The sequence below is a fragment of the Lampetra planeri genome, chromosome 37, assembly GCF_965212315.1.
Source record: "Lampetra planeri chromosome 37, kcLamPlan1.2.h2, whole genome shotgun sequence".
NCBI lineage: Eukaryota > Metazoa > Chordata > Hyperoartia > Petromyzontiformes > Petromyzontidae > Lampetra > Lampetra planeri.
Window position 1 is genome coordinate 6,882,664 of NC_136143.1, and position 22,667 is coordinate 6,905,330.

At 56.6% G+C, this 22,667-nt stretch overlaps 1 protein-coding gene across 13 annotated transcripts in view; it reads left to right on the forward strand.

The window, feature by feature from the left end:
- LOC144730989 (rabphilin-3A-like) overlaps positions 1 to 22,667 on the forward strand; it is a 57,696-nt gene that overhangs the window by 13,443 nt on the left and 21,586 nt on the right. The window contains exons 1-8 of one of the 13 annotated variants that reach the window (XM_078611922.1): positions 334 to 427; positions 591 to 794; positions 11,634 to 11,957; positions 12,684 to 12,859; positions 16,786 to 16,895; positions 18,754 to 18,897; positions 20,029 to 20,158; positions 20,800 to 20,886. In XM_078611922.1, coding sequence (XP_078468048.1) covers positions 16,816 to 16,895; positions 18,754 to 18,897; positions 20,029 to 20,158; positions 20,800 to 20,886 — 441 coding nt within the window. In that variant the 5' untranslated portion in view covers positions 334 to 427; positions 591 to 794; positions 11,634 to 11,957; positions 12,684 to 12,859; positions 16,786 to 16,815. Of the gene's footprint in view, positions 1 to 327; positions 795 to 11,633; positions 11,958 to 12,683; positions 12,871 to 16,785; positions 16,896 to 18,753; positions 18,898 to 20,028; positions 20,159 to 20,799; positions 20,887 to 22,667 lie in introns of those variants that run through there. The other 12 variants (XM_078611917.1, XM_078611919.1, XM_078611921.1 and 9 more) reach the window with 12 other exon arrangements.

The window sequence follows — 22,667 nt, forward strand, 5'->3', positions numbered from 1 at the left end:
GGTGGGTGGGAGGGAGGGAGGGGTGAGCAGGGTGGGTGGGAGGGGTGAGCCGGGTGGGTGGGAGGGGTGAGCCGGGTGGGTGGGAGGGGTGAGTCGGGTGGGTGGGAGGGGTGAGTCGGGTGGGTGGAAGGGAGGGGTGAGTCGGGTGGGTGGAAGGGAGGGGTGAGTAGGGTGGGTGGAAGGGAGGGGTGAGTAGGGTGGGTGGGAGGAGTGAGTAGGGTGGGTGGGAGGGGTGAGCAGGGTGGGTGGGAGGCAGGGAGGGGTGAGTAGGGTGGGTGGGAGGGAGGGAGGGGTGAGCAGGCGAGAGAGAATACGAAGTTCCACAAAACCGCTCCCACACCCTCCGGTACCCCCCCGCCTCCTCGCAGCGAGTGCGAGCAACAGCGTGGAGGCGGGGGAGAGCGAAGAGAGAGAGCGCAGGGCAGGGGTGGGTTTCGAGGCAGACGCCTGTGGATTTGGTGGCGGTGGTGTTTGTTGGTGGTGGTGGCGGTGGTGTTTGGTGGTGGTGGTTTTTGGTGGTGGTGGTGGTGGTGTTGCCTGCCGGGCGTGGTGCTGACCACCCCCCATCCCCCTCGTGTGCCCCGTGCCAGCCCTCGGAGGTGCCACTCGCAAAACAGCACGTGCCCCCCCCCCCCCCACGAACGCTCTGCCAAGCGAGGTGACACGGGGGTGTCTGTCTTGTTGGCGGGCTCTGTGTGTGCTGGGGGAGCGACGCGGCTGGAACCATCGCGCAGAGCGGCTCCCACCAGCAGCAGCAGCAGGAGGGAGGAGGAGGAGGAGCGGTCACATTACCGGTGAGCATCAACTCTGAGCAACTTTACCACGCACGGGCCAGTGACGGAGGGGGCCTGAATTCAGGCGAGTGGAGTGGTGGGGGGAAGGTGTACAGCTGGTGGGGGGGGGGGGGTAGAGCTAGTGGTGGTGGGGGAAGCTGTAGAGCTGGTGGTGGTGGGAGGAAGGTGTAGAACAGCACAGTGGTGAGAGTGGCCGGCGCACCACCAGCAGTTATTGCCCAAGCTCCGCCGTCCTCTCTGTATACAGTCTGTCTCAAACGGCGTTGTCATCGGCCATTCAATTCGCGCGCGAGAGGGAGGGCGACGTTGCTGCAATGGAGGTTTTAGTCTGCGGCTTGGCTCGGCACCCCATGGCTTGGGGAGTTTGTTTGCTTTTTTGACGCCATCCGTGTGGTGATCCACCAACCCTCGCTGCTGCCTCCACACGGCGACGGACGAGTGCAGACTGTCAGGTGCGGCAATGTCGCCACCCAGCTCGTGAGTGGGGTTCGATTCCCTGCTGTGATCTGGGTTCCCTGCTGTGATCTGGGTTGGGTTCCCTGCTGTGATCTGGGTTCCCTGCTGTGTTCTGGGTTCCCTGCTGTGTTCTGGGTTCCCTGCTGTGATCTGGGTTGGGTTCCCTGCTGTGATCTGGGTTCCCTGCTGTGATCTGGGATCCCTGCTGTGATCTGGGCTGGGTTCCCTGCTGTGTTCTGGGTTCCCTGCTGTAATCTGGGCTGGGTTCCCTGCTGTGTTCTGGGTTCCCTGCTGTGATCTGGGCTGGGTTCCCTGCTGTGATCTGGGCTGGGTTCCCTGCTGTGTTCTGGGTTCCCTGCTGTGATCTGGGCTGGGTTCCCTGCTGTAATCTGGGCTGGGTTCCCTGCTGTGTTCTGGGTTCCCTGCTGTGTTCTGGGTTCCCTGCTGTGATCTGGGTTGGGTTCCCTGCTGTGATCTGGGTTCCCTGCTGTGATCTGGGATCCCTGCTGTGATCTGGGCTGGGTTCCCTGCTGTGTTCTGGGTTCCCTGCTGTAATCTGGGCTGGGTTCCCTGCTGTGTTCTGGGTTCCCTGCTGTGATCTGGGCTGGGTTCCCTGCTGTGATCTGGGCTGGGTTCCCTGCTGTGTTCTGGGTTCCCTGCTGTGATCTGGGCTGGGTTCCCTGCTGTAATCTGGGCTGGGTTCCCTGCTGTGTTCTGGGTTCCCTGCTGTGATCTGGGCTGGGTTCCCTGCTGTGATCTGGGTTGGGTTCCCTGCTGTGATCTGGGTTCCCTGCTGTGATCTGGGATCCCTGCTGTGATCTGGGCTGGGTTCCCTGCTGTGTTCTGGGTTCCCTGCTGTAATCTGGGCTGGGTTCCCTGCTGTGTTCTGGGTTCCCTGCTGTGATCTGGGCTGGGTTCCCTGCTGTGATCTGGGCTGGGTTCCCTGCTGTGTTCTGGGTTCCCTGCTGTAATCTGGGCTGGGTTCCCTGCTGTGTTCTGGGTTCCCTGCTGTGATCTGGGCTGGGTTCCCTGCTGTGATCTGGGCTGGGTTCCCTGCTGTGTTCTGGGTTCCCTGCTGTGATCTGGGCTGGGTTCCCTGCTGTGATCTGGGTTCCCTGCTGTGATCTGGGCTGGGTTCCCTGCTGTGTTCTGGGTTCCCTGCTGTGATCTGGGCTGGGTTCCCTGCTGTGTTCTGGGTTCCCTGCTGTGATCTGGGCTGGGTTCCCTGCTGTGATCTGGGTTGGGTTCCCTGCTGTGTTCTGGGTTCCCTGCTGTGATCTGGGTTGGGTTCCCTGCTGTAATCTGGGCTGGGTTCCCTGCTGTGTTCTGGGTTCCCTGCTGTGATCTGGGCTGGGTTCCCTGCTGTGATCTGGGCTGGGTTCCCTGCTGTGTTCTGGGTTCCCTGCTGTGATCTGGGTTGGGTTCCCTGCTGTGATCTGGGCTGGGTTCCCTGCTGTGTTCTGGGTTCCCTGCTGTGATCTGGGTTGGGTTCCCTGCTGTGATCTGGGCTGGGTTCCCTGCTGTGTTCTGGGTTCCCTGCTGTGATCTGGGCTGGGTTCCCTGCTGTGATCTGGGTTGGGTTCCCTGCTGTGTTCTGGGTTCCCTGCTGTGATCTGGGTTGGGTTCCCTGCTGTGATCTGGGCTGGGTTCCCTGCTGTGTTCTGGGTTCCCTGCTGTGTTCTGGGTTCCCTGCTGTGATCTGGGTTGGGTTCCCTGCTGTGTTCTGGGTTCCCTGCTGTGTTCTGGGTTCCCTGCTGTGATCTGGGTTCCCTGCTGTGATCTGGGCTGGGTTCCCTGCTGTGATCTGGGCTGGGTTCCCTGCTGTGATCTGGGTTCCCTGCTGTGTTCTGGGTTCCCTGCTGTGATCTGGGCTGGGTTCCCTGCTGTGATCTGGGTTGGGTTCCCTGCTGTGTTCTGGGTTCCCTGCTGTAATCTGGGCTGGGTTCCCTGCTGTGATCTGGGCTGGGTTCCCTGCTGTGTTCTGGGTTCCCTGCTGTGATCTGGGCTGGGTTCCCTGCTGTGATCTGGGTTCCCTGCTGTGATCTGGGCTGGGTTCCCTGCTGTGTTCGGGGTTCCCTGCTGTGATCTGGGTTCCCTGCTGTGATCTGGGCTGGGTTCCCTGCTGTGATCTGGGTTCCCTGCTGTGATCTGGGCTGGGTTCCCTGCTGTGTTCTGGGTTCCCTGCTGTGATCTGGGCTGGGTTCCCTGCTGTGATCTGGGCTGGGTTCCCTGCTGTGTTCTGGGTTCCCTGCTGTGATCTGGGCTGGGTTCCCTGCTGTGTTCTGGGTTCCCTGCTGTGATCTGGGCTGGGTTCCCTGCTGTGATCTGGGCTGGGTTCCCTGCTGTGTTCTGGGTTCCCTGCTGTGATCTGGGTTGGGTTCCCTGCTGTGATCTGGGTTGGGTTCCCTGCTGTGATCTGGGCTGGGTTCCCTGCTGTGTTCTGGGTTCCCTGCTGTGATCTGGGCTGGGTTCCCTGCTGTGATCTGGGCTGGGTTCCCTGCTGTGTTCTGGGTTCCCTGCTGTGATCTGGGTTGGGTTCCCTGCTGTGATCTGGGTTGGGTTCCCTGCTGTGATCTGGGTTGGGTTCCCTGCTGTGATCTGGGTTCCCTGCTGTGATCTGGGTTGGGTTCCCTGCTGTGATCTGGGTTGGGTTCCCTGCTGTGATCTGGGTTGGGTTCCCTGCTGTGATCTGGGTTGGGTTCCCTGCTGTAATCTGGGTTCCCTGCTGTGATCTGGGTTCCCTGCTGTGATCTGGGTTCCCTGCTGTGATCTGGGTTGGGTTCCCTGCTGTGATCTGGGTTGGGTTCCCTGCTGTGATCTGGGTTGGGTTCCCTGCTGTGATCTGGGTTGGGTTCCCTGCTGTGATCTGGGTTGGGTTCCCTGCTGTGATCTGGGTTCCCTGCTGTGATCTGGGTTCCCTGCTGTGATCTGGGTTGGGTTCCCTGCTGTGATCTGGGTTCCCTGCTGTAATCTGGGTTGGGTTCCCTGCTGTGATCTGGGTTCCCTGCTGTGATCTGGGTTGGGTTCCCTGCTGTGATCTGGGTTCCCTGCTGTGATCTGGGTTGGGTTCCCTGCTGTGATCTGGGTTCCCTGCTGTGATCTGGGTTGGGTTCCCTGCTGTGATCTGGGTTCCCTGCTGTGATCTGGGTTGGGTTCCCTGCTGTGATCTGGGTTCCCTGCTGTGATCTGGGTTGGGTTCCCTGCTGTGATCTGGGTTGGGTTCCCTGCTGTGATCTGGGTTCCCTGCTGTGATCTGGGTTGGGTTCCCTGCTGTGATCTGGGTTGGGTTCCCTGCTGTAATCTGGGTTCCCTGCTGTGATCTGGGTTCCCTGCTGTGATCTGGGTTCCCTGCTGTGTTCTGGGTTGGGTTCCCTGCTGTAATCTGGGTTCCCTGCTGTGATCTGGGTTCCCTGCTGTGATCTGGGTTGGGTTCCCTGCTGTGATCTGGGTTGGGTTCCCTGCTGTGATCTGGGTTCCCTGCTGTGATCTGGGTTGGGTTCCCTGCTGTGATCTGGGTTGGGTTCCCTGCTGTGATCTGGGTTCCCTGCTGTGATCTGGGTTGGGTTCCCTGCTGTGATCTGGGTTCCCTGCTGTGATCTGGGTTGGGTTTCCCTGCTGTGCATCTGGTGTCCGCAATGTGCATCTGGTGTCCGCAATGTGCACCGGTGTTGAATTCGATTCCAAGTTCACTCGTTCCACGGAAAATCCCGTCTGAGCCAGTTACCCAGCTATAATCTCGATTTGACGCTTTCCTGACTGCAGGAATCCATCCTCTTTGGATATCCCGCGATGCCATCGGCACCGAACAGGAACATCCATCATCATCAGTGATACCTACAGAGGTGCAGGCAACAGCTGGGACAGACCACAACTTGATACACAGGACAGTAGTAGTAGTAGTACATTATGTACACGTGCAGCCCGTGTGCCAATCCACTGCTGGATGAGGGCCTCTCTGGCAGGCTGTGTGTGTCCTGGGTGTTATTTGAACTTGCGGTACAGCACTGCACTAGATTGGGCGTTGTTGAAGGGTCCGCTGAGCATCGACGTGGGAGCATAGAAGTACAGTACAGTAGAGTACAAACAATGGATTGTTTTCACTGCACTGCCCCCCTGCTGACATGTAGACCCGCCAGTAACTTGGGACTGTGGTTCTGTATTAGAATGTTTCTTTTTTTTTTAAAGAGATCAACGCACTCGTCAATAACACCGTGGCCCTTCCGCATAGCACACATTTGCGATGGGAACGATTTTGTTTTTTTATTGACAGGTGACGTTACGGCAATGGCCGGGCTCCTTCTTTGTTGCTCCCAAGAGCTATGAGGAAGGAAACCCGTTGTTGCTCTTGACCCGTGCGGTTGACGGGCGTGTTGAGTTTATATTGTTCAGGGTGCTGGTGCGCTTTCCGCCGCCGATTTTCGCCGTGGCTGGGAAATGAACCCTCTTGGGGCAGGCTCGAGGGGACATGCTTCCCAGCAACCTCTGCCACCCACCTCACAGATCTACGTTAAAAGCCACCGGTTGGTTGAGGTAGCCGTGGTCGGGAATCGAACTCGGGTGGTGGGATGTGCGTTGGTGGCATCGCTGGGTTCAAAAGTGCGCAGGGTTGTTAACCGCTTTGATCGGCCGCTCCAACGGGCCGCAAAACCCCTTCACAGATCTGCGTGACGACCGCTGTCGGGCTCGTCATCGTACCGAGCGAGTGATAACGAATGTCAATGAGCCCGGGCCGCGTTAATCGACGTACGCGGGCCGACGGATTGATTACCGTTACGGCTTGTCAGCCCGCTTTAGTGTCTCAGCCTGAACTGTCCGCGTAACGAAAACGAGCGCTAAATTCGCCTCGGGAGGTCGGGATTTTAGCTGAGCTTATTAAGCCGAGCTCAAAATTTCTGCTCCCCCTCCCCACCACCACCCCCCCACCTGAATACCTCTCACGCACTCAGCCCACCCATCTACCAATCCACTCACCCTTACCCACTCATCCATCCAGCCAACCATCAATCCACTAAAAATAACTCATCCATCTACTCGTCATGCAACCCGCTCACCCATCCACTTACAAACTCGCCCACCTACCTAAGATTCAACTAGCTCATCCACTCACCCGTCCATATGCTCACAAGCTCACTCGCCCATCCACTCCCACACACTCACCCATCTCGCCTATCCACTCGCCTATCCGTTCGTCCACCCAGCCACCCATCCAGTCACCCAACTCACCCACCCACCCACCCAACTCACCTGCACACTCACCGATCCACCTACCCACCCACGCATCCGGTCACCGAACTCACCCCCACACACCCAACCACTCACAAACGCACTCACCCGTCCACCCCGCCACCCACTCATCCCGCCACCCATCCACTCACAAATGCACTGCCCCGTCCGCTTACCCAGCAGTCTGCCCGCACGCCAGCGGTGCTGTGAAATTCAAAGAGGCAGGATAATAAGCGCAGGATGGTCGATGAGAAGCCATCGCTGTCGGAGGTGGCCGTTGCGGCTCGGAGAGTTTATTCCTCAGCAAGACCGTTGAGGCGGCGGGCACCGCCGCCGAGAGCCTGGGTTCGAATCCAGATTTCAACGCCTCTGCCAATTCGAACGAGTCCTTGGAGCCGAGCGAGTTTGGTGGCGGCCTTTAGCGTAGACAATAACAAACGGCCGAACAAAACCAACAAAAACCTCGTCGCTAAATGCACCTTGCGTTTTCACGCGAGGCCACGAATGCTGCGTTCACGACCCCGATAAAGTTGATTCTTGCACACACGATTCCACACGTGTATCGTTGTAGACACCTGTGTGAAATAGGGTCACCGTGAGGTGTTACGGATGACCTGGCACTCGCCACAGGAACGGAATGCCCACCAATTATTTAGGACCACCCATTGCGAAAGACGACGAGGGCTCTTCGTTTGAGATTGAAGATGCCTGATTGTCGGACGTTTGAAAACCGAATTTGGAGCCGCCGCTTATTTATTTCATTGCTTACCCAGCTTATTGTGCCCCCCATTACGGCGTGTTCATCTTGTTCAGGCGAGGAGGCCGCTGCGTTTATCTGATTGCTCCTGCGGGCGGGCGGGCAGAGGGCCTTTTGGCTCTCTGCCGGATCTCGCGATAAGCATCCACATGCAATTATTTTTACTAAAACTAAATTTCGATTTAAAGCTTTCGTGACTGCAGGGATTCATCTTCTTGGTTCTTTGTCTGTCTTATCGACAGACCTGCTCCACCTGAGGACGGCTGCTTGCGTTGTGGCCGAAACGTCGTGAGAATTGTATTATTTTATAATGTTTTATTTTTATTATTTTATTATTTCCATTCTACGTGACTTTACCGAAAGAACCAAGAGATTTACTAAAACTCTTTTTTTAGTTTACCAGGTAAGACCCCACCGAGCCCTATGTAGCTCTTTTTCAGAAGCGACCTGCCCACAAATGATAGCTCAACAAAGTGGCTTATCACGTGGAAATTTATAGCAGCAAAATCATGTAAATACTCGCTGTGGAGCGCCTGCATTCGAAATGGAGCGGGAAAGTTCACAATTTTAATCTTTATCCTGGAGAAATCCGATGCGCTATGAAGCCTGTATATTAAGAGTGTGCATGTTCTCCCCGTGGTTGCGTGGATTTTTCTCCGGGTTCTCCGGTTTTTCCCTCCACGTTTAGAATCAACATCGACGCGCGTTTAGAGTATTTGCCACGAATATCCTCGCGATAAGCCACAGCGTTGAGCTGTCATTTGTGATAGGTCGATCCTGAATAAGAGCTGCATAGCTCGGTGGGCCTTACCTGGGCGAGTAAAAAATAGTTCACAGTCTGTAGTTTATTTTCTTGGTTCTTTCGGTAAAGTCACGTAGAAGGGTAATAATAAAATAATACAAATAAAATAAAATAATATATTAAATGACATAAAATAATATATTATTTAATTTTATTATGTTTTATTTTTATAATAAAATAATATATTATATTTTTTCATTTTATTATGTTTTATTATTTTATTTTCTTATGTTTAATTTTTATTATTAAATTTTTTCCCTTCTACGTGACTTTACCGAAAGAACCAAGAAGATGAATCCCTGCAGTCACGAAAGCTTTAAATCGAAAAGTCTGTCGTTTATTTCCCACAGATGTCTAGTCGGGGCGGGTCACAGAGTCGACCGCGGTGGATTCTCACGCCCGCGATCATCAACCGTCGTTTAGCCATTGTCTATCCGCTGCTGGATGGACGCCTCCCCCGTCGCCGCCGCTAACAATCCCCGCGATGCGCCAATCCATCTGTCTCCTGCTGCGGCGCGGGATCATTTTCGTTGCTCCATTTCCGCGGTGGAGATCGTAATCGAGAGCGGTTCCCCCTTGGGTGTTAATCTCCGACCGCCGGCCGTCGTGCCTTCCACCGACATGTATGTACAGTATGTTGAACTTCTTTCGCACCGTACGTAGCCGACCGTGATAATCTGTGGGTCTCTGTAGGTCCCTGTGGGTGTCTCTGTGGGTCTCTGTGAGCCTATGAGTGTCTGTGGGTTTCTGTGTATGTATGTATGTTGAACTTCTTTCGCACCGTACGTAGCCGACCGCGATAATCTGTGGGTCTCTGTAGGTCCCTGTGGGTGTCTCTGTGGGTTTCTGTGAGTCTATGGGTGTCTGTGGGTTTCTGTGTATGTATGTATGTTGAACTTATTTCGCACCGTACGTAGCCGACCGTGATAATCTGTGGGTCTCTGTAGGTTCCTGTGGGTGTCTCTGTGGGTCTCTGTGAGTCTCCGGGTGTCTGTGGGTCTCTGTGTATGTACCGTATGTTGAACTTATTTCGCACCGTACGTAGCCAACCATGCTCATGGGAGGTGCGGGGGGGATAGAACAGCAGACGTGTCCTGGCATGAACCCTCGCTGTCCTGTCTTCAAAGACGCTCGGCACGAGTTCTTTCCAACTCAACGCGTTTCTCGGTGGGAAATGCCGAAGCGTGCGTGCACCCGTGCTCGCACGCTTCTTCGCGCACTCCCTTATCTTTCTGATCTGCGTGCCAAATCCCCGCGCCAAATCGGACACCATTGTGCTCTGCTTTCATTGTTAGAAATCTTGATTTTCCCTTTTTTTTTTAAGCCTCGTTGCGAGGAACGAGGCTGGACGTACGAAATGGACAATAGCGGAGGAGGTGGTACGAATGACGGCCGCGGAATGTTATTGATCGCTACGATTCCCGCTCACTGGTCCCGGGCCTCCCCTAGGTCGACTCAGCCTCACTTGAGCACCTGGTGCGGTGTGTAAACATCGCCACTGGGTGAGACAAAGGCAGTTGGGCACAGCACTGCCCACCACCACCCCATTGTGCACTGTGTAAGCCTCAATAAAGCAGCACTTGCCCCAGCTGCCTGTGAAAGGCTGCATGGGAGATGTGTGTTCCTTTGCGCACGAGTGTGTGTGTGTATGCCAGTGTACCAGTTAGCGCGCTGCGCTGCGAACCCGCCGACCCGAGTTCGATTCCCACTCGCGGCCAACACCAGTGACGGTTATCTGAACCGGTCGTGGGCCTCGCCTAGGTCGACTCAGCCTCACTTGAGCACCTGGTGCGGTGTGTAAACATCGCCACTGGGGGAGACAAAGGCGGCCGGGTGTGGTGCTTGCTCACTCGCCCCCATGCGTACCATGGTGCCGGCCTTCATAGGTGCTACTCGCTAACAGCACTTGCCCCAACAGCCTGTTAAGGCTATACGGGGGATCTTTGTCTTCGATTTTGTGTGCGTGTGCGAGTCATGAGTGTTTTCACGTGACCACTTTTGTGCCCAAAGGCTCAAGTGACAGTTGCTTTACGAGGCTTCACTTGAGTGGCTCCGCAGGGAAGAAAGTGTCCCGCTGTAACCGCAATACAACCGCACGCAAAGGTCCCCTGTGTAGCCCACGCAGGCTGTTGGGGGGAGGGGGGGTGCAAATGCCGTCAGACTTACACCCATGCAGATGTTAGTCGGGCGCGTGATGTCTCGGGCCGAGCCTTTGCGGTTTCGCGAGAGGTGCGGCATTTCATGAAGGAAACGCCGAGACAGACATTCACGAACCTTGCGTCATCGAATCGCGATCCCACATCGTGAGAATCCGTACGATTTGCAAACTGGTGAATTGGTAAGGGCTGCCTGGATGAAAGTTGATTATCCACATTTTTCAGGTGCCAGCCTTTTTTCAATCCACTGGTGGATTAAGGCCTCCCCCGTGCCATGTTGGTCAGGGGTTGTTTTTGTTTTTACCAAACCGCGCACCACATTGGTCAGCGCAGATTGGTGAAGGGTTGGGGGTAGGCAGAGGAGTGGGTTTGGTATAACTCGCCGGTGATGTTGGCTTTGGCGGGGAATCAAACTCCGGTTGCCGGGGTTTCTAGTGCGGTGCGCTCGCCCCAACACCAACAACAACAACGGCCGCCGTTCGCCACTAAGTGGCGGTCAGGTCACCACGGCACTTGTGCCAGGCTAGGTGCATTTTCAGGCTGTCACGTCAAGTGTCGAAGGCTCGCTGCTGGCAGGAGGTCACGGAACAGACCCGGTGTGCCATGGATGGCTGGCAGACGCGCCAACCTCTGCTCCCCACTTGCCACCTCGCTGCGTTTTACCCGCCCGGCGCACTGCTCATTGTTGTGAGCCGTCGCCTCTCCGCCCACTCCCACACGCGTACGTTCAAGACATCCCATGCCGGCCTCGCTTGAACACATTTACATTCCACTTTTGAGCTTTGGCCACACAAGGAACTCGATGCCTCACTTGGCTTTCCCATCCACTTAATGTAAAGAATTTGAACTTGCCGAACAATGTGAGGTTGTGCGTTGTCAAGTTGTTGGGTTCATTTTGTCCAGGACACCCCTCCACCACACCTTGTTATTGATACGCTAATGATTTGGTGTGTGTGCGTGCGCATGCGGGGAGCGGTAGTGTAGCAGTTAGCACGCTGCGCTGCCAACCCGGTGACCCGAGTTCGATTCCTGCTCACGACCACCAACACCAGTGACGATTATATGAACCGGTCCGGTGCCTCCCCTAGGTCGACTCAGCCTCAAATGAGTACCTGGTACGGGTGTGTAAACATCGCCACTGGGGACACAGAAGCGGCCGGGCGTGGTGTTGGCCACCCACCCCCTTCGTGTGCCGTGCCGGCCTTCATAGGTGCTACTCGTTAACAGCACTTGCCCCAACAGTCTGTCCAGGCTATACGGGGGATCTTTGTCTTTGTAACAGTTTACTTTTTTAGTTGGCGTGCTGCGCTGCGAACCCGGCGACCCGAGTTCGATTCCCGCTCACGGCCGTCAACACCAGTGACGATTATCTGAACTCGTCCTGTGCCTCCCCGAGGTCGACTCAACCTCAAACGAGTACCTTAGTGTGACTGTGGGGGGGGGAGGCTGGCCACCCCAACCCCCTTGTGTGCCGTGCCGGCCACCACAGGTGCTGCTCGTTCGACAACACCTGCCCCCCCAAAGTCTGCCGTGGCTCCACGGGGGGGTGGGGATCTTTTCCGTCGTGCCACGGCCTTTCAAGCCTGACCACGTGCGGGGAAGACAACCGCTCAGCAGGATCTCGTCGCTTGGCGACGTCGCCTTCAAGTGCGCACTCGCCGAGTTTGTGAAGAGCTGCAGGCGGTGCGACGAGGCTGCTGCGTGGCGTGTGCAGGGGGCTGCCGTTGCTCCGTGTGACGGGCGCTTGCCGAGTCCTGGCGCACCGCACGGTATGTTTGGGATCGGGGGGGGGGGTGGGGTTTAATCCGTGAGAAACCTGAGAGCAATGGATGATTCATCATCGCCATCAGCATTCTAACAGCAGCAATAGCCGTGGATTTATCCACGGCTGGATGAAGACGTCCGCCCAACATTGTCGCCCGCCCCCCCCGCCCCCCCAAGATTACGGTCCGTCTCGCTCCTGCGCATGAGCTGATCTCGTTTTCTCTGGGCCTCCACGAGGTCGACTTGGCCTTAAGTCAGTCCCTGGTGCGGTGTGTAACACAGCAGCACTGGGGAGACAAAGGCAGCCCGGGGCGCGGTCCTGACCGCATCCCACTCCCCCATGCGCTTCATTCTCGCTACTCGCTAACTGCACTTGCCCCAACAGTCTGTTGAAGGCTACACAGGATGGGGGGGGCCTTTGCCTTTGCTTATAATAGGTGCTTGCTACCTGCACTCACCTCCCAGCAGTGCTGAGTAATGTAGGCCGCACCGGGAGGAACCTTCGTCCCAGAGGCGCCTTTCAATTCCCACCGTGGTGAACGAACGCCACTAGAAACGAACGCGGGGGGGGGGGGGTTGGGATTTGTCACCGCCACCGCGTGTGGAGCAGGGACTTGTGAAATCGATTCGTGGCGATTGGCAAGCGTTCGCGAACAAAAAAAATAAAATCCCCTGTCCCTAATCTTACCGTCACCCTCCCCCCCTCCCTCCCTCCCCCAAATTCCGCGCAGAATTGAAATCGCTGCCTTGGTCCGTGCTTGCAAGCCTCGGGCTGGCGTGGCGTTGGCGCTGAATCGCTAATTCAACCGGAGCGCCGCTTGACCACCCGGGGTGAGGACAAAGCGGCGTTACAGCGCAGGACACGTGGAGGGCAAAGGTCAATTCTCGAGTGCGAAAAGAAAAAAAGGTCAAATTTTGGTGCGAAACGTGGCGGAAATGCATGCGGAGCGGTCGGGCTTACGCAGAACCCCGCGGGGCCCGTTGTTTGATTATATTTACAGGCCAAGGCCAACATCGGTTGCGATTTGTCTGAATCGGCCCTGTGTGCATCCCCAACCCCCCCCCCTCCCGAAGCTGACTCTGCCTTAAATGAGTACAGCACCCTGATGTGATGTGGGGGGGGGGGGGATCATAATTGGGGAGAGAAAGGCGGCCAGGAGTGGTGTTGGCCCCACCACTCCATGCGCCGCCACCAGGCCTATCATAGTGCTACCATCGCGCACCTGGTGCGGTGTGTAAACATCGCCACTGGGGAGACAAAGGCGGCCAGGCGTGTTGCTGGCCACAACCGCCACCCCTTCGTGCCTTTATAGGTGACAGCAGTTGCCCCAACGGCCTGTGGAGGCTACCTGGGAGATCTCTGTCTTTGTGCGTGTGCGTGCGTGTGCGTGCGCTAGTGGTAGTGTAGCGGTTATCCCACTGCACTCTGAAGTCTGAACCCAGCGACCCAAGTTCAATTGCAGCTCACGGCCAACACCATCACCTATTATCTGAACCACGAGTGTAAAATCGGTGTGACTGCCATTAGTGGTCTCGTGAAGCACAACAGAAGAGATGATTTCCACCCACGATGTGCCATGATTGAGGGCCATTGCCTGACACGTCGCCTATCATATCTATTTTTTCCCCCTTTTACGACCACGGTATTTAATGACAAATGAGTTGAAATTTTGTTATTTGTGCACCACCGCAAACATAGCGCAGCATCGTCACCGAGCTCACTTAGATATGCAGATCAACACATTTTATTTCGGCACACAATACGAGTCGTGCGAAAAAGATCTGAAATTGGCTTTGTAAACACACGGCATTCCAAAACCCTAATACAGTGCATGCAAGATTAGCCAAAATGTACAAAGCGTACCGACGCTTAAACGTGCATAGGACAGGGCTCATCGCTGAGGTTCTTGTGGCGCTGTGCAAATTCCACATTCCTGTGGCAGGGAGCCAGTCCCCACATTGTAACAGCCACTGTCGACCGTACGCGGAGCGGTACTATTTTCACGAACCCGGGAGGGGGGTCTCGATGGGCCGAGTCGCAGCCTTCTCACTCTCCGAGTCACTGTGAGGCCAACGCCGCAGGTACCACCACCACCGACGTGGTTTCACTGCGTCGGTGGTCGCGGTCGTGCCGCTGCCGCCGCCGCCGCCGCTGCAGTCCGGCTCTCCTCCTCCGCGTTCTTCGGGGCGGTGCCCCGGTGCCGTTCGTTGAGATGTCCGACGTTTCGCCCCCCCCCCCCCCCCCCGCGTGCCCTGGGGGGGGGGGGAGGAGCTTCTTCCGGAACCGAAGACGTCCAAACATCGCGCGGACCAGCACGCGGGCGGAGGGCGAGAATGAGCGCCGCGCGACCATTGTTGAGTTTTGCCTGAGTTTCCGTTCAACCGTTTCCTGGGCTTGCATTTTGATTTCCGAGCGCGCCTGTTTCGTCGGCCAGCGTTAATGCGACCGTTTCGCTTTCCTAGAATTCACTCGAACATCCCCGATGTGGCCCGCCCGGTCACAACGATGTCGCCGCCACGAACACGAAGGGAGAAAAATAACAAACAAACGGATGCCGTCAGTCGCCACCTTTTGATATCGCCTTTGTTGAGACTCCTCGCAATCTTCCCCGGTAGGCGGAACCTACGTGGGAATTTATTTGGCCGCACCGAACCAAACCCTCCATGGCCGGCGCGGTGAAGTATGGTCAAGCAAAACGCCACGACCGACACGACATCCCCTCTCTTCTCTGCCACTCGAGTTCTCCAGCTCAGAAACAAAATATGCACGCTTTGTTGCAATGCCGTGCTTTATGCAGAGCCTCCAAGTTGTATTAACCCTATGCTGCCATGCAATTGCTCAAGGGGAGCGGAGAGCGGGGTGCGGGTAATTTGTTTTTGCCGGACCAGCGATTGAACCACGGGCGATCGCGAACGAACACGGGATTTGCACCACCACCACCGCCACCATCACCAGAAACAAACGACAAAGATCCCCCGTTTAGCCTCTACAGACTTTAAGGGGAAAGTGCTGTGAGTGAGCACCTGTGAAGGCCGGCACGGCACGCGAGGAGGGCGGGTGGCCAGCACCGCGCCTGGCCGCATGGGCCTCCCTCCTGGTGATGTTTTACACGCACCACCAAGCGCAGTACTCATTTGGGGCCGAGTCGACCTACAGGAGGTCCATGACCGGTTCGGATCATCATCGCTGGTGTTGGCAGTGAACTCGGGCCACTAACACTCCCACTCCGCACCACCGCCGCCAGCGATCGGCTCCGAACGAGCACAAATATCCACGGTCTCCAGCGGTTTCCCGTCTGACCGGTTCCACGCGCCTCCTGTTGGCGCGTGCGGTACGCCCTCGCCGCAACCAGCACCGCAACCGTGGCTGTCATTCTAACCGGGTCGGTCCTGGTCGGCGTGTGCCCGGCACATCACATCCAGTATACCTCTCACGACACTCTGTGGCTACTTGAGTCACGCCGTGCTGGCTAGGAGATGTTAACTTCCTCGCCTGGTGTGCAGGAGGTCGTGGGTTCGAACCCGACCCTCTGACGCCTGCTGTATATTTGGAGTTTGTGTCCGGTTTTTCCCTCCACATTGAGAATCGGCGCGTGTTTATAGTATTGGCTGCTATACATTTCGACGTGGTAAGCCACGTCGCTGAAAAAGAGCTACATAGCTTACCTGGTTACATTAAAACAGTTACGTTAGTTAAGTTATAGTTAGTCAAACCTACTGCATAGTACCAGTGAGCTTTAAAAAAAAAAAGTTACACCTGGCAAACCACATCCAGCATCCGCTTGGCACATGTCAAACTACTCCGGTGGGTGTGGAAAAATATCCGCCGAGAAACAAACAGTGCCCCAAGGGGACAAAACCACCGCTGCCGATAACTCGATGGCCAGGCAATGGGAGCCACGCGAGCTCCGGGTGGAGCTCCGGGCGGAGCTCCGGGTGGAGCTCCGGGTGGAGCTCCAGGTGGTGCTCCAGGTGGAGCTCCAGGTGGAGCTCCGGGCGGAGCTCGCGGTGGAGCTCGCGGTGGAGCTCCGGGCGGAGCTCCGGGCGGAGCTCGCGGTGGAGCTCCGGGCGCAGCTCGCGGTGGAGCTCCGGGCGCAGCTCGCGGTGGAGCTCCGGGCGGAGCTCGCGGTGGAGCTCCGGGCGGAGCTCGCGGTGGAGCTCCGGGCGGAGCTCGCGGTGGAGCTCCGGGCGGAGCTCGCGGTGGAGCTCCGGGCGGAGCTCGCGGTGGAGCTCGCGAGCTCTGCGTGGGGTACGAGACGATCGATCGGTTTCAGGGCGGCGGCCGATCGTTACGCGTCAAGCGTCGCGTGAAACCGCATGGCGATCACGCCGCCTCCGCCTCAACTCGTGTCAATAATTGGCACTCATTATTATAAATGGAGCGAACCTACAGCAACACAAGGGGCCCATGCTGTAGAGTCCACACGGACAGGTTCTTGAACCCACTTGCTCATACCGCCATCTTGCGGGTTTGGGGGGCGCCTCGCAAACACGCGCTTCCATCCTGCACGTGATCCACCAACCCCCCCCCCACCCCACCCCACCGCGCGAGTCGGTGGTCCCCGGCGTTTTTGGTCCCCGCCCCACCGGCGGTCTGTGAGGCCGTGGGAAATGGGGAACCCGAGGAACCGTTGCAGATTCTGCTTTTGAAAAATATCCGCCACCGCCGCACGGCCGACCGGCGGGAAAATTGCTGAGCGTTGACAGTGGCGGGGGGGGGGGGCGGGGTGTAACCGCCGTGCCGAGCGTGCGGTCGCAGACGCTCAACGTGCTCGCGCAGCTCTGGAGCAGGAGTCTAAGCGGTACCCGCTGACCATCCCCCGGCGCGTGCAGGGCCATCGAGGGAGCGAGCGGGCGGGCGCCATGACGGACGCCGTGTTCGGCAGCAGCGTCGCCGACCGCTGGGTCTGCCCCAACGACCGCCACCTGGCCCTGCGCGCCAAGTGAGTGCTCGCCGGGCCGCGGCCACGGTCGCTGCAGCTGCACCTCTCACACCACCACCACCACCACCACTCCCACCACTCGAACCACCACCAACATCACCACCACTCCCACCACTCAAACCACCACCAACATCACCACCACTCCCACCACTCAAACCACCACCAACATCACCACCACTCCCACCACTCCCACCACTCAAACTACCACCAACATCACCACCACTCCCACCACTCAAACCAGCACCAACATCACCACCCATTCACACCACCACCACTCCCACCACAACCACCACTCAAACTACCACCAACATCACCATCCATTCACACCACCACCACTCTCACCACTCCCACCACTCAAACCACCAACACCAGCACCACTCACGCCACCACCGCTCACGCCACCACCACTCCCACCACTCAAACCACCACCAACATCACCACCACTCCCACCACTCCCACCACTCAAACTACCACCAACATCACCACCACTCCCACCACTCAAACCACCACCAACATCACCACCCATTCACACCACCACCACTCACACCACAACCACCACTCAAACCACCACCAACATCACCATCCATTCACACCACCACCACTCTCACCACTCCCACCACTCAAACCACCACCACCAACACCAGCACCACTCACGCCACCACCGCTCACGCCACCACCACTCCCACCACTCAAACCACCACCAACATCACCACCACTCCCACCACTCCCACCACTCCCACCACTCAATCTACCACCAACATCACCACCACTCCCACCACTCAACCACCACCAACATCACCACCCATTCACAACATCACCACTCCCACCACTCAAACTACCAACACCACCATTCACACCACCACCGCTCACACCACCACTGCTCACACCACCACCACGGGCGGCTGAAACAAAACAAAAACCCGGATGGGAACCCAGGCTCTGTGCGTCACCAGCACAGTGCTCTCTTGGGCTCTCTTATGCGCGTCGTGGTCGATTCCTTTTCATGTTTGTATTTCTGGATTTCTGTCCGTGCCATGTCCCACCTCTCAAAGGCGCGGGTGCGGGGAGAGATGCCGTGAGTCCACTCGGCGACCTTTAACTCAAAATTGTTGCGATATTTCGGTAAAGGGCGGCAGCAGGCTCGAGCGAGAAAAGTCGTTTTGACGTCGCTCGCCCTCTCACTGGCTCGCTCGCTCCCGCGCCTGCACGCTCCCTTTCCCGCTCACCCTTTCCCTCCCTCGCTCCCTCTCCTGCTCACCCTTTCCCTCCCTCGTCCTCTCGCTCCCTCTCCCGCTCACCCTTTCCCTCTCCCGCTCGCCGTCATTGTGAGCCCTCAAGCCATCTAGGCCACTTTGGCCACATTGGCGTAATTTCTTTTTCTTCCAAAATTATGTTTCTTATCGCTGGAAGTTTTCATTTGGAGCCCTGCACCTGGGGTCCGAAACAGCCCCGAGAAGTTGAGGTTACAGAGCTGGTTTTGAGGTCGAGGCAATCGGATCTGTTGATCCGCACTTAGGGGCACATATTTTAACGTGACATGCAAAACGAAGGTCACGGTATGTGAATAAAGCTGGCGGTTTCTATTGTCGGAGTTGGATTCGAGCCAAATTAAGAACAAAACCAAGTTGAGTGATTTTTTTTTTCTTCTGCGTGCAGTCATCGGTGACCAGGCTGAGACGAACAACTTTCCACACTCGAGATGCCTCGCGTGTCACTTAGAGACCTCTCACTTACCCCCCCCTCCCCGCCTCGAGGTGTCGCACGTGCCAACGCACGCGTACCACCCCAGGTGCACGCGTACCCCCACGGCGTGAGCCGCTGCCCACGTGTCGCGTGCGTGTCGCGTGCCGTGGTGCAGGCTCAACACGGGCTGGTCGGTGCACACGCACCGCTCGGAGAAGCAGCGCAGGAACGAGACGCTGAGCGAGGAGGAGCGCGAGGCCATCCACAAGGTCATCGAGAAAGCCGAGAAGATGGAGCTGCTGGAGCAGGAGCGCATCGGGTGAGCGAGCGAAGAAGAAGAAGCGTGGGAGCGGAGCGCCTCCGTCGCCGATGTTGGAGGTCCCTCGCCGAAACGTCACGGCTCGCGTCGACCGGTGTCAAGATCGTCGCGAGCACTCCGCCACTTGTCCACGTGTGGTCACCTCCACTTGCAACCCCCCTCCCCCTCTTCCCCGCGACCTCCCCCCCCCCCCCCCCTGTGGAAACAGACGCCCCTCCTCCTCCTCCGTGCGGCTCACTTCTGCTCGCTCATCCCTTCTTCTCCCTCCCTTCCTCCCTCCCTTCTCATCATCCTAATCACCGTCTCCATCCCTGATGAAACATCTTGGCCCTGCCATTCCTTCTTCCGCTCCTCCTCTCCCCCTGCTGCTGCTGCTGCTTCTGCTCATCTTGCGCCGTGCCCTCCTCTTCTTTGTCCGTCTTGGGGCGGGGTGGGGGGAGGGGGTAGCGACTTCCGCCCCGACCTCTCCCTGTCACTTTCCCGTTACTTTCTCGTTGCCCCGTTCACGATCGCAGCCCTTGACTCCACTCGCCCTCGGGCATGTCGCGTCGCCCCGGGCACAACCGCCTTCGTATCGACTATGTCACCGCATCTTAGTGACACGCAGGCGGTGCCCGCAGCACTGGTCTGAAGATGCACGACGCTCAACAGAGACTCCGTCTGTAACCCCACCCGCTTTGTCTGCACGTGATCTACGTGAATGTCGAACGGAAGGAAACTCCTGGCCTACTCGTCGTGGACTCGCGCGGCCCCCTTTGCAATTCGCGATTGGGATGCTTGCCGCCGCCGCCGTGCGTCACGGCAAGGGCACGCGCGAGATTGCCGGTTCGGCGACCGCGGCTTCACCGCGTCGGTAGAGGAACTCGTTGGACGCTGGCGCGTCTTGTCTCCGCGATTCCCCGATCTCGTTCGAAAAAACTTCTCCTGCGCGGTATCCATGCCGCAGCCTGCGCGCCTGCCCCACTCGGTTGAGAACACGGCCAGCCCCCACCCGTTCGATGGCCCCCCGCCACTGACCCCGGTCGACGCCACCCCCCCTCCCCCCACCGTCCCATGACCCTCGCCACTGACCCTGTCCCGTGCCCCCCCCCACCCCCACCCCACCGCCCCCTCCCCTGCGTGACGCTGCAGGCGGCTGGTGGAGCGGCTGGAGAACATGAGACGGAACGCGCTGGGCGACGGCGCCGCGCGCTGCGTGCTGTGCGGGGAGCAGCTGGGTCTGCTCGGCTCGGCCGCCGCGCTCTGTGAGGACTGCAAGAAGGTGAGGGGGGGACGGGGGGAGGGGGGAAGTCGGGGTGAGTTGGGGGAGGTGGAGGTGGGGAGTCTGGCTGCCAAAATGGCGAAAAACATCAAAAGGATGCGCTCAGGCTGAGCGTGATGGTGGAAGTCAGTCGTGGCGTCCAGTGTCAGTGTGGGGGGCGGGAGGGGGGCGGCGGAGGGAGAGGGAGCCACGGCGAGACGGAGTCATGAGCTCACAAAGCTGGCGTCCACGCAGACACAGACACAGACACGACCACCACACACACGGCTACCAGACAGACACACACGGCAGCCACAGACAAGCTGGTAAGAGGCATTTTTCGTATCTGTGAACAGTGGGGAGCAGTGGCGCAGTAGTTGGCGCGCTGCGCAACGAAGCTGCTGACCCAAGTTCGACTCCCCGCTAGGTCGTCTCGGCCTTAAGCGAGTACCTGCTCGCGGTTTGTGATCATCGGCACCGGGGTGACAAAGGCAGCTGGGCGTGGTGTCGGCCCACCCACTCCCGTCGCGTTTCCGTGCCTGCCTTCACAGGTGGTGGCGCTGCTCGCCAAACAGCACTTGCCCCGACAGTCGTCGAAGGCTATACGGGGGACGTTTGTCTCTGTGTGTGCCGCCCCCCCACCCCCGTCTCTCTCCCGTCAGAACGTGTGCACCAAGTGTGGCGTCGACTCCGTGTGCAGCCGCCAGCGTCCGCTCTGGCTGTGCAAGATCTGCAGCGAGCAGCGAGAGGTGAAGTATACTCTTAGTTTTTTCGGTAAAGTCACGTAGGTAAAAAAATTACATTAAAATTAATTAAAATAAAATCATAATAAACGTGACTTTTTATTATTTTATTTTTTATTAATTTTAATTTCATTTTTTTACCAACGTGACTTTACCGAAAATACTAAGAGTATGAATCCTTGCAGTCACGAAAGCTTCAAATCTAGAGAGATGAAGTGTTCGATCGGGAAGGGGCACAAATGTTGATGATGACGCTGATAACGACGTCCCCCGGCCGGTGCCCCTCCAGCCAGCCCCCCCACCCTGTCGAGCCAGCCCCACCCTCTCGGAATCTTTGTGGTGCTCGATAGGTCTCTGTGTAGCTCTATTTATCTTTCTGGATATGCACGTGACGCCGTGGGTCCTCTACCTAACTCAATAGATCTCCACGTAACGCTGTGGATCTCTACGTAACTCAATAGATCTCTACATAACTCTACAAGTCCTCTACGTAACTCAATAGATCTGTACATGAATGTGTGGATCTCTACGTAACTCTGTGGATCTCTACGTAACTCAATAGATCTGTACATGAATGTGTGGATCTCTACGTAACTCAGTAGATCTGTACATGAATGTGTGGATCTCTACGTAACTCTGTGGATCTCTACGTAACTCAATAGATCTGTACATTAATGTGTGGATCTCTACGTAACTCTGTGGATCTCTACGTAACTCAATAGATCTCTACATGAATGTGTGGATCTCTACGTAACTCAATAGATCTGTACATGAATGTGTGGATCTCCACGTAACTCTGTGGATCTCTACGTAACTCAATAGATCTGTACATGAATGTGTGGATCTCTACGTAACTCAATAGATCTCTACATGAATGTGTGGATCTCCACGTAACTCTGTGGATCTCTACGTAACTCAATAGATCTCTACATGAATGTGTGGATCTCCACGTAACTCTGTGGATCTCTACGTAACTCAATAGATCTGTACATGAATGTGTGGATCTCTACGTAACTCTGTGGATCTCTACGTAACTCAATAGATCTGTACATGAATGTGTGGATCTCTACGTAACTCTGTGGATCTCTACGTAACTCAATAGATTTGTACATGAATGTGTGGATCTCTACGTAACTCTGTGGATCTCTACGTAACTCAATAGATTTGTACATGAATGTGTGGATCTCCACGTAACTCTGTGGATCTCTACGTAACCCAATAGATCTGTACATGAATGTGTGGATCTCTATGTAATTCCGTGTAACGCGTGGTGTCCTGTAACTGCTGCCACTGGGCTGTGGTGGTCCCTGTGACAACATCTGCTTCGGCTCTATGGGGGCCCTCACCAGCTGAGATAATAAAGTCCGCGTCTGAGCCGTTGTATAAATCCAAATTGTATAGAAGAATTGGTTTTACCCTTTCTGGCAATAGAACAGGTGTTAAGATGTTAAAACAACAAACAAAATCCTCGTGCAAGGAATTATGTCTGCATTAACCACGCATGCTTGTGTTGAGCATGCAAACAAAAAACATGCTCTGGTTGTTTGTGCATTGTCGTTTCACATTTTGGTATTCTCTGGACTAACACTGTTTGAGACGAGGCTCTTGAGAAAGCTCTCTCTGGTGTGGACCAATCGGTGTGAAACACAATGCATCATATACGACCAGAGCGCGTTTTTTTTGTTTGCATGTTCACCACAAGTACGTGTGGTTAAGGCGGACGTTATTCCTTGCAGGAGATTTCTGTTTGGTGTTTTAGCATCTTAACACAACTGTAAAACCAATTC